General features: G+C 33.3%; 1 protein-coding gene across 10 annotated transcripts in view; it reads left to right on the top strand.

Annotated features, from left to right (window-relative positions):
• Positions 1-209: 209 nt before the first annotated feature.
• Mbs (Myosin binding subunit) overlaps positions 210-12,799 on the top strand; it is a 58,627-nt gene continuing 46,037 nt past the window's right edge. For all 10 annotated transcript variants that reach the window (XM_073074719.1, XM_073074720.1, XM_073074722.1 and 7 more), the window contains exon 1: positions 210-845. In XM_073074719.1, the coding sequence (XP_072930820.1) occupies positions 603-845 (243 nt within the window). In that variant the 5' untranslated portion in view covers positions 210-602. The remainder of the gene's footprint in view (positions 846-12,799) is intronic.

The raw sequence follows: 12,799 nt of genomic DNA on the forward strand, positions 1-12,799 counted from the left end.
TGACATGAAAATAAGTTGTTCGATGTGTCTACATCGCTATTTAGATTTTTTAAGCATGACTAAAAGATCAGTAAACTATTATAAAAAATAAAACTAAAAAATCTTTGTCGGGGTGTTTTATTATAGAACACGGTGTGTTTTCTTTGGAACCAGAACATAGACAATATGTGTAGTGAAATTAACCTGGCAACACTAAATTCTGATAAATCCTTCCGCTAGGTGACGCTAGGTGTTTTCTTCATCCCGTCATTCTCAGCCTAGTTTTACTTTTTACGTTCAGTGGGTAGTTTAGTTGGCTGTAAAATTTATTCTCGTAATGGCTGCCACGCTAAAAGTGTAGCTTATTGGTTATGTCATGTTTAAACGTTAGATGGATGGTTGGATAGTCGAATAAATCAACAAGTGTTCCGAACAATGATCGCATGAAAGCTGTTTTAGTATCAATCTCCCAGGAACGTTTCTTCTTTCATGTTTCCTTTTTTGGCAATTAAGTTATGGACTCGGCGTTTGTGTACTATATGTAATAAAAACATAATCTATGCTGCGTGAAAAGTGTTCATAGGGACCATATTGTGTGTCAAGTGCTACCGAAATCAGTTAAAATGACGGATCCGAGATCGTCATCAGCCCTTTTCAAGAGGGCCGAGCAGTTGAAGAGATGGGAGGAATCCGACACCAACAAGCAGTCGCCGACGCCGAAGCGCGCTTCGAGGATTCAGTTCTCTTCGGGGATAGTATTTTTGGCGGCATGCACGTCCGGCGACAAGGACGAGGTCCAGAGGCTGCTGAAAATGGGCGCAGACATCAACACAGCAAACGTAGACGGCCTCACGGCGCTACATCAGGTTAGTCATTGACATGTTACATTTCACACCCCACATGTAAATGTCACCCTCACTTGTCACCGTCTGTGTACAACAACACACTTTAGCATCAGATTTTATACAACAATAAATAATTTTGACCAAACTGTGTCAAGTAGAAAGAAAGTGTACATACTTGGGGTACTGTAAACATGATAGTTACACTCAATATACAGACTTTGCTTTGCCTGCCATCACATTTGATGACAGTGAATGAATTAAATGTTCACTATTGGAAGTATGGATATGAAATTCCACAATGTTTGGTACACTGTATTGTCATTTATCAAATTTGAAAATATGTATTTGTCCCAACATATACATCACCTAATTTCATCTCTGATTTGTGTGTAAGCTCCTTTTAATAAATTAATCTTTTGATAATATTAGTACCTATTCACTTATACTATATGTATACTCATACAGACACAAGACAAATAAAATAGTGTAAAGCTTATTTTAAAACATTGAACCATGTTCATTTTATTTCAATAAAGAAATGGAAAAATAACACCAACTGAAATATTGTACAAGTTGACTAAAACATTCATGGTGCTAGTTATCCAGTTACATTATATAGGTATTCATATATAATCACTATGAGACCTTCAACATTACATATTATTATACTTATTGTAAAGCTACATCACATTGTATACATGTGCCCTATATACTTACATATTATATACCTTAATTTGGCTTAATAATGGTTCTTCGTTGAATGGTTGGCACTCAACAAATGACTGACTTCAATTACTTTACTTATAGTATATACTTAATTAATAATTTAAAAAATCATTGCAGCAGCATTTAAACAAATATACATAAATCTTAACCTGCTGTGACTTGACCTGTCTTTGTAATGTTGATATACTAGATGTCTTACATATGAGGCGATCTACGAGTGTTCAGGAGTGGCCACTGCTGCACTATTATGCATCTGTGATTGGGTTTATAATCGTCACAATTTAATAGGCCCATTTTGACACATGCCATCACTGTGGCACCAAGCATGTGATATACAAATCGATAACCAAAGAAACCGATTTTTACGACAAATCAACTACAACCCCATATCGTATTGTATAGAATACTTAATATTTTATGAACAGAATATTTGTTTAATATATTTCTAAATTGTCTTAAGATTTAATAAAAAGGAGAACAGAAAATAAATTATTTCATAAATTAAAGATTTAATCATTTTTAAAAGATTAAATAAAGCATCGCTCGTGCTATCGTAACCTGTATTTTTTTTTTCATTTTGTCATTCACTAAGGAACAAAGTCTCAATTTTTTTATTGTTGTTATGATGAAAAAGAGACAAATAATTAATTATTGGTAATTCTAAGTTTCGATTATTTAAAAGTTAATCAACTATGGTTTCTTCCGGATATATCCGAAATATTCTATTGTTGTTTACAAATTATTGCGTTATTGTATATTTAGAAGTATTTGACTTTCCAATTATGTGTTATACGTTTACACTAAGTTAGTTCAAAACTTTAATGTCATTAGGATGGCATGTGTCAAAATGGGCCTATTAAATTGTGACGACTATAAGTAGACCCACTGGTATATGTGAAGTGACTACTTACCATATGATTGTCTATATCGGTTTTCTATTATAATCATATAAAAAACATACATGAGCAGTGCCATCTAAATGTATGTTCACCTGGTTATAAGTAGGGTGGGGATAGAGAGGCAGTGGGCTAACTTCCATGATAACTATTGTGTTTGGCATTAGGGCAACCTTGATTTGGTAAGGAATTTTGTTGAATTGAAAATTTAAAATGATTGTTTACTGAATTTATACACAAATAAGTTAAATCAATACTCAAATATTACCCTAGTACAGGGCTATGTGCACCAAATTAAAATTATTATATGAGTAAAGGTAATAAGTAGTGATTTCTATAATTTTAAGAGTATATGTGTGTTTGAAATCTCATCACACACTTTTCGCGCATATCATGTCATTTATGCCGAGCGGAGAATTTCAGTTTATCGGTGTGTTCTGTGAGTTTAATAGGTGGAGTTGTATAATTGATGTTATATTATAAATCCATGCTAACAAACTTGCTGGCATAGCTTATCATAAAAAAAATTGACAACTATATTACCTGTATATATATATTTTCAGTTCAATTTCAATATAATAATTCTGAATGTAAGTGACTAAATGTTCAGGTTTTGTAAAAAATATTTAAATCAAACGTCAAGCCTTATTCTTCTATTTTATTTTTATAATAAAACCACCAAGGACAAAATCTTGTAAACATTAATAAAATTATTAACAATTATTGATAAAACATTCATGAACCTGAACAGTAATGAACTTAGACACAAAGTGTATTTAAATTGCCCACAGTAACGGTTCGATGTCAACTTGTCTATATCGCGTAGAAAGCGTACCAGTCGAGTACAATTAATTTTTCACATTTCATTAGGAAGGTGTTGGGTGGCAAATATCCCTTTCATACAAGATGTTTCATTGTGCTGCACAATACAATCTAAAAATTGAATTTTGAATAGTAAGATTGTCATTGTGAATAAAAGTATTTTCACATCACTAGAATTGTGACATGTGGCAAATTTCCCTTTTGTACAATATTCTTTATTCTGATGTGCAGTATAATCATAATTGTGTTTGAATTTTTTAACATTTCTTTCATTGTGAATAATTAAAAGTAGAAGTACCTTCATGCCTCTCTAGAATTGTGTTAGGTGGTAAATTTCCCTTTTATCCATTATTTAGAATTCTTTTATGAGATGGCAGTGCCATTATGAATAATTGTTTTAATTACCTTTTTGCAGAGCACTAAAATCACGTCTAGTGGCATATTTCCTCTTCATACACTAACTTTATTGTGCTATGCTGTGAAATTACATGTTTATATAAAATCTTATAGATAATAGATCCATTTATAAAACTTCTCTGTCCAAATCATATAGCACCTGTGTCAAACGCTGCAGAATTTGCACAAATGTAATATAAAAGTAGAATGAATATTATAAGGATTGTTTTTGAAAGATCCACATGTGTTCATGGATATCACAACTAAACATATTGCAGTATTTACCAAAATTGTAACAATATATCATTAATTCTATTATCCTGGGAGTGCTTGACTTTACAGCACTTGATTTAAGTATGTGCATATATGTATAATTGATACCAAATAGTTCATCATAATTTTAATGAATCATCATTACAACATTTCATACATAAGTGTTTCATACGTAACCTTATTTTAACTGAAACTATGCAACTATGACAGTGGCCATACTTCCATCATAGTATCTGTAGTTTACATAAATCATTAAAGCTGTTGTATTTAAATTTGAAAGGTGTGATTGATATGTTCTAATTATGAGACCTTTGATTTGCAAATGAGAATGCCGTCGATCTGATGGTAAGTAAAAATTGCCACTCATGATGACCCTTTGTGGTTGATCACAGATAGTATTAGAGATGTATAGGTGAGATTGACGACAGCTGCATGACTACCCCTCAGGACTATGTTGAAAGTCATCTCTCAAACCAAAACATATTATCACAATTTTACTGCTGCTATAAAGTAGGTAGGTAGGAGCATAGGTGTAGTGATGCTGCCCACTGGTTTAATATATTAATCTTCAAGGACAACACCATATCTGGGTTTGATTTCTGTATGATGAAAGTAAGAGATGTCTAAAGGTAGCAGTGCCTGCTTAAATTTCTATAGAATTATTTTTCAGCTCATTAACTATTTTCATTACATTACCACCAGAAGATAGTAAGAGCATGATTCCTTCACTTAAGATAAGTCATTTAAGAAACCTGTCCTATTTGATACTATTTGGACCTGTTCTTAACTTTTCAATAGGGGGTACTATATTTGTGTCTTTATATAACATGTAGTCGTTTCTGATATTAATAAATAGGAAAGGATAAATAGACAAAACAGTATTAATAATTCGCCAAGTAGGAGTCGAACTCGCACACGTAGGCTTCTGTACCACCAAATGTTCATTTTATTTCACTTATTTTTATAAAATAACCATATTAAAATATGTTTTATAGTTCTTATTTGCATTTAGAATAAATGGCGAAAAAAACGGTTTGTTGTATGGAGACCTCCTTTAATATTCTTCTTTATTTTATTTTTAGTATTTGTTGTTATAACAGCCACCGTAATGCATCTTCTGTAAAAAAATCAAATATCTATCTATTACGGTTTCAGAGATAGAGCCCTGTGACAGACGGACAGACGAACAAACGGATAGACAGCGAAGTCTTAGTAATAGGTTCCGTTTTTACCCTTTGGGTACGGAACCCTAAAAACAATTGGCGCTTATTAAAGTTACAGACAATTTAAATAATACATTTTAGTCCCGTATAATTATGACTAATTAGCAACAGGTATAACCCAAAAAGTAAGCAGCACACCTGAAGTATCAGGATTTTGGGCTTTCAAGTTCATTGTAACTTATTTTTGTATATATTGTTATGGAGTATCGCGTCGTCTTCCCCTTATTGTCCTTTTGATGTGCATTGGTAATTTTTTATCTTTTAAGCAATCGAAAATAAATTTCTAATAGGCATATAACTTTAATAATAGCAAATACTCAGAGGTGCGTTTCTGGCACTAAAAGCTCTGACTTCCCGATTGAGACGCCAAATTACAAACCATCACTAGGCCATCACTGGTTTTTACACTGAGTTTCAATATACTATAAGGGTATGCAACCGTTTATACATTACTCTGCTGGGAATTCATATTTGCCTACAACTATGAGAGGCCAGCAGCATATGGAACAATCTTCTACGACAGTTGTCAAACTATTCCTAAGGCCTCCGACAAAGTTGTAAGGATTGCTGATTAATGACAACTGGTTAATTAAAGATTAAAGCTCTCCCCGTAGTACGAAAGTGCGATTCGATTTTTGCCAGTTGCTCTGTCCAGCTAGCTGCCGAGATCGCTCGAGTTTATTTTTTATAATATTGGAGTAGCAGACGAGCATGCAGTCTGCCTGATGGTGAGTGGCTACTGCCGCCCATGGACGTATGTGATGAACCCCAGATAGGATTACATATTCCTACCTGAGGTCGACCACAGATGCGCTGCTACCCCCGAGAATTAAGGTGGAACGCCTTTTGCAGCAGTGCTTGACACTCCTGTTAATAGGCAGAAGTAGGTGTGGCGGTAGTGCCGCAGTTGAACCATAGAGGGTTCTACCACCTTTAAAAAATTCCTAACTTCATGATCACAATTTCACAGTACAATGAAATACTAAGGGTTTAATAGAAATTGATTTAAATCTTTCGCAGTGTACAAACTTAACTAATAATATTGTAAACGTAATCTTTAAAATATTGTGTTTTTAATTATTTTTGTTGCCTTATCTTCACCCGTAAAATAATGTAGTTAATAAGTTTAAGAATGAATTGTACACATGATCGAAACTGGTACTCAATAATATTACAAGATTTCATTGGAATTGGTTAAGTGGTGAAAGTTCCCTGCGGTTTTAACCAGGCAATAAGCTTAACCTTTTTGTTATTAATATTTTTAGAACCCTAGAGTATCTGTAAAATTTAGATTATTAATGACGTATGTAACTGATATGATTCAGACTAACTCTTGACAATGCTTAAAATTTTATGCCATATAAGTCGGTACGTGGGTAGTATGTTTAATTTATCCTTATATGTATTATATTCACACATATACACATCGGATAGTCTTTTCGTAGTCGCCATCTTAAGGACACTTTTTTACAATATTTATTTGTCTTTAGGGTATCGTATTGCCAGCTTACAACGTCAGAGGGCTCTATCTTTTGAACCTGAATAGACAGAAACTTATTTTTTGTACAAAATACGTATGCCGCTAACAGCTGTAACAAAAAATACGCCATACAAGAAACCGCTTTCTTGCCGTTTTTCGCATTATCTATTAAAATGTTATAAATAGACAGATCACATTTTCCAATTTATTTATCTCTATTTCACTATTTATTTACTTGTAAATTAAAATTTGATGGTACGGAACCCTCTGCATCCGACTCACACTTGTCCAATTATTTACACAGTGTTAATTTTTTACCACGCTTTTATTAGCTTGGGTTGTATGTATGTATGTATGTATGTAACGGAATCTTTGAACTCGATTTTTACCCACTTCTAACAGTCCAATCAATTTAAAATTTTAAACAATTATCAAGAACCGATGACAATACACGATTTTAATAATTTTATCCCATTCTCTTCATCAGGAATCAAGATTAATGATTTTCCTTGTGAGATATTAGCGTAGTTTTTAGTTTTAAAACTATAATTATTATATGTAAATTTTGTGATAAAGCATATTTTAAGTGCATTTGCAGCGTATGTTTGGCGTAAAATTAAATATTAAATAAAACAATGAAATATTTAATATCATATTAGTAGAGATGTTAACTCCGTAATATATGAAATTTTCTCGGTCAATTGAACTTATGGCAATATTGAATGGCAGCAATATTCCCAATCAACTTCCGCGAATTGGAGTTTCGTCGAGAATGCGGCACCGCATGTCATGTGCGTTGGGTTTAGCACTCGGAATAACTTTCGATTGTTTCGGCCGACCACTAAACGTCACTGGTACGAAATTAGAATCTGACACTGTCTACGGCACTATCCGTTTGGGGAACTAACCATTTCTTTGCCGCTAAATTACAATATATTACATTCGGAAGCGACGCTCTATGTTTTGTGTATAGTTCTGCCAGTTACATAAAAAATCAGAAACTTGGCAGTCACTCTATATTTTAGATGTCCAAACTATTTTCGACAACAAAGCGAATTAGGCGGAATAGTTAGTGTGCTTCAAGAAAGCATTTTTCAGTTATTGGTTTTCATTGTTTTACGAAATATACGAAACATTTTATTTCAATAAATCTATCGTAGTTTTTATGTACGTAGATAGAATGTCTAAAATAAAGAGAAATATAAATGAAATAAGTCGATTTTGTATGTACATACTACGTCTTAACATTTTCCTAAAATAGACAAAATTTGTTACAACATCACTCGTATTGCAATGAAAATGAAGGAAATGTATAGTTTTAGCATCACGTTACCAAAGATTTTACGCGTTAATCGTCCCTCAGTAAGTCAGTACCGAATGTTGGTGCACGGCTATATTGCATTAGCATACGAGATAATCTCATTGTAGGTCAACACCCGTTTTAGTTACACGACCGACGTCTCTATCATTCGTGCAGTGTACCTCCTTGTTGCATATTTGTGCTATGTAAAGAAACGACGTACACATATGAGGTTGAAAGGTTACAATTCTGCGCCAATCCGCCCACGCAGCCATAAAGACGTGCCTAAGCAATCGGTTAGTGCCCGCAGGAAAGTATTAACGAGTCTTAATAGACGTAATTAATATGACCCGGACGGATTCTTTGGAACAGAACCTGATATTCTCCGTTGTGCGGAATTGTTACTTTGGAAAAGTAATGTTTGTAGTTTAATTGTTTGATAACTTTCACATACTAGTTAAATTTCGATTTTTGCAGAGCTAAAGTTCGATAGATCTATCTATCTATCGATAATCTATCGATATTTATAGATTGGTTAAGATCGGTAATTTAATAACGTGCGTAGTCCATTGGCTGCTGATTGGATATTAATTTATATATATAATGTCATGAAGCTATAATAGTATATCGTGTTAAAATTATTTATAAAACAGTCAAGGCGTTATAAATGTTAATAGATTTAATTCGCCTGTCGTCTCACATGCACATGTTGCATTCGATTATATTGAAAGTGTACATTTCTGTATTTGTAATACATTGCAAGAAATTAATTTGTAAAAATATAGGTATTTATAATAAGTTAAAATGCTAAGAAATATTATTTTAAATGTTAAATTTATTATAATTATTTGCGTTAGGAAATATTTACTAAAAAAATTCTAATCATTCTAGAACATACTAATTTATATATAACATAACGTATACTAAACAATAACTTTGAATCGCTGTTCCAATATACTTTAGTTTTAATTGCCATAAATTATGAATAGTATCTGTATGCTAATATAATAGAGTACGCTAATGCACGCTCTGACAAAATCAACGATCTACTTATTAGTGTTTAAACATACAACCCTATAGGGCGACCCTATACAATACTTATCTAAGCGAAAGAACTGAGGGTTTCGATCGGTGCCAAACCTTCAAACCGGCGGTTAAATCTTCTGTGAACAGCAACGGAGCTTTGATTATGCCAGTGTTCTCTTCTTAGTAACGAACATGTTGCGGTAGTCGTGAATACAAACATGAATCATATTTACCATTTTCAGAATAATTGACAGATGACACCGCTATAAGATCGAACGCTAACGTAAAATGAGGTTGAAATCACAATAAGAAATATGACACTCATGTAACTCAGGCATACATTTATTGTAAACTATGATCCATCTGAATAAGACCTGTCCACTGAGCTGCGTCTTCGTGATCATCTTGCAATTAAATATTTTATTGAAACCTAATATTACAACTATGCCAACAGGCCCATCGGTTATGATATAATGTAAATATTTAACTATCTGGCATCTAATATTATACGTGTACCATGATATTCCATGAAATACTTTAGTTGACACAAAAAATAAAATTGATTAGATTTTTAAATGGTTACAATGATTATTAGTGAAGGAAAACATAGCGAGTAACTTGCATAGCTGAAAATTTTTGAAAAAATAAAGATTTAAAAAATTATGTGAAGTTTTCCAATACTCTCGTGGCAAGCGCGGTGGAAGGCAATGGTCTGATCCTTCTTATTCTGAAAGGAGCACCGTCACCAGCAGTGGGACAGGAATGTGTTGGCGACGAAGAAATTGTCTAATCTTGATCTTGCGCATGTAAACTATTGAATAGGATAATTATTCATAAAGAGCTCAAGATAATACGTCAATTAAGCTCAGATTAGTACCTATATTACACGGCCACTGGTAATATTGTGTAAGATCTCTGAAAAGTGAATTGGGTCATGCAAATTGAATTCTGTGAATGCGCATCACAGAACGCCCAGAAGACGGCCGTCCCAACGTGTTGCCATTGGTGGAACATTCAGTCTATATTCCTGCCTCACGTTCATAGCGATTGCGTCACGACAACACTGATGACGCATTGGAACACGATACTGGAACGGCCTGTACTCGTAGTTTATGCGCACGTGAGTGAGTATGTGCGGCCCGTTAAATTTTTATCTAGTTATCGACAGGGTCCCTCATCGTGGGGAAAAATTCAACATGCGGGCAATACTGCCTAGTGATTATTGCACCTAATAAAAACATACCGCGTAAATATTTCTGCTTACACTGTTATTGGAAACGTTTTACCACTGCAAATTATTACTATTGAGTGTAATTCTATTTTTTCAATATGAATTATTATTATTTATTGTACACATGGTATAATAACGAATCATTTTAGACAAAGTCAAATCATTAAATATAGAAACGTTTTTGTTTCACAGCGACAAATATTAATTATAAGCTACGAGTGCTTATTATACAATTTTTGGCGCAGTCCATAGTACATTTACAGCTAATGCCAAGAGTTCCTGATACGTTTTTCGATCAGTAAATGTGGATGCATGTAGATATGTACATATTCTATTAGCAAGGAATGTAATCTTAATGTATATTATTTTACTAAAATTGGTAATCAAATTTTTATCGTGCATTTATTGACTTCTCTTAAAAATGATGTATGCTTAAAATTTATGTATTTGTTTAATTTGAAATACAAGTCATACGATAAAGCCACCTCGCACCTGGCTGAGTGAACACTCAAGGTCTATACTGGTTAACATATCACATAGCCGAAGTTCAATCGATCGGTTTAATGATAATTTGATGTGAAATTTTGCGAGAAAACTTTAGACGGGGTACATCATGCATGAGAAATACAATTTTCTTAATGCACTTCCTCAAAAGCTTTTATCATTTATAACAGTTTGGAAAAATCCGAAGTTGTTAGGCAGGAGATTTAAAGTATCGGTAATGTTTTTGGCAGTGGTCCGTTCATCTCCGCCGCTAACTAGACGTCATTGCCTCATACCTACGTCTAAAGTTGACGATTGACCTTTCTGCGTTTGGATTGACACCTCATACCGTGATAGTATCAAATTTGTAATACAAACTCCTCACCGTCCTATATACACGCTATAAAAATGCTCAGATCAACTGATTCATATTAAATATTATAGTTTCAGCTATATTGTTGAGATTCATTTGGACTATTTTCATTATCTGAGGTTTTTTAGAGGCGCGTCCTCATTATACGACAATGACACCTAGTTCAAGGTTTGGTAGTGTGTTTGTTGTGTAAAAAGCTCCACGCGTACAGGTACACGGATGTGTACCTCTGCATATGCGACATACTTATGGATTCTGGAGATCCGATTACTGATATCGGATCTGTCACTACGAGCGGAATGCCTACCACATTATAACCTATTCTAAAATGATGATGACTTGGTCCTAACATTTTTAAAATAAAATTGCAACGGAAAAATGAATGAAGATATTTGAAAAACTTGAGATGGATTTTTTATTAGTAATAAGTAATCGATTTTATTGTAATGGAAACGAATTTCCGCCCGCGGTTTCGTTTGCAATTTGATGAATTTGATGTAGGGCTTCCAAATAATAATATACACACATACATCTCTATTTATATATAATTGCACAGGTTCTTAGTGATAGTTTATTGCAAAAGGAAAAACTACTATTTTAAAAAGTAGTCGGAATAAATCGCTAACATTCGTGACTTTAACGTGAAAGTCCCGTCAAAACATAAGTGTATAAACACCCGCATACCATTTATCAAGTCAGTTTCAATTTATATATGACGAAAAGTCATTTATTTTGAACACGGACAATCCCATTTTATTTATGTGTATAAAACTTTTAGCAAGTGCTTTAAATGCCCATTAGAACGGATATGTTACAATCGCGGACTCACTACTCGACTGTTACTCTCTGGATCTCATACGTCAAATAGTAATATAAATATAAATAACCTTGTAAATAAAAATAGACAACGTTGTTCAGGTTTGCGGGGGCTGTGCACGAGAAAGATACATAGAATATTCATGACCTTAATGGTCAAAACGTAGAAGAAATATGCAGTTGTGGCCATATCATTAGGTGTGACATCGGGGCCACTTAGGCCCGTTAGTAATAAATAATAATCAATCTCTAACAGTTTTTTGCCTATCACATTCGACTTGCCTGCTATATATTAGGCTATTGCCTTTTTTTGATATAAAATATTATCATATAAAAATAGATTACGGAGAAATATCATGCCTTCCATTTTCGCGTCTGTGCAATGTACTAGATTTTATTTAAATAAGTACTAAATATTTCAGTTACATTTAAATTACAGGACTTTGAATTATATTCTTAGACTGTATATTAGCATTTTGTTACATCGATATAACTTGCAATAACTGTCTTGCTGCGATGAAGCATGAGATTTAGTGAATTATTCTGCGCTTCAATATTAATAGCATTCCAAGATTCGCTAAAGGAACTATAAAATGGCTTTAGATTGCTTACTTTTAGCTACATTATTCTTTTAGTTTGGGAGATTTGATGCAGATTAAACTAAATAGAGTAATGGTAGTCGATCAGTTAACTAATTTATTTGAGAGCTCATAAGTAAAACTGATGAGTTATTATCGAAATTAGTAAAACATAATAAGTGGTAGGAAAAATTAATTGTAACATTTAGTAATGAAACATAATTAAATATTGTAACAATGCATTGACTATTATATTTATCATTTACTGTTGAACATAGAAGGATATTGGGAATTTACGCCGAATTCAGATTCCTAATATTCTCCACGCACACATCTATAGGTGAACGATAGG

This window comes from Epargyreus clarus, unplaced genomic scaffold (genome assembly GCF_041222505.1).
Source record: "Epargyreus clarus isolate Ecla_fem2 unplaced genomic scaffold, WU_Ecla_fem_2.2 ptg000007l, whole genome shotgun sequence".
Taxonomy (NCBI): Eukaryota; Metazoa; Arthropoda; class Insecta; order Lepidoptera; family Hesperiidae; genus Epargyreus; species Epargyreus clarus.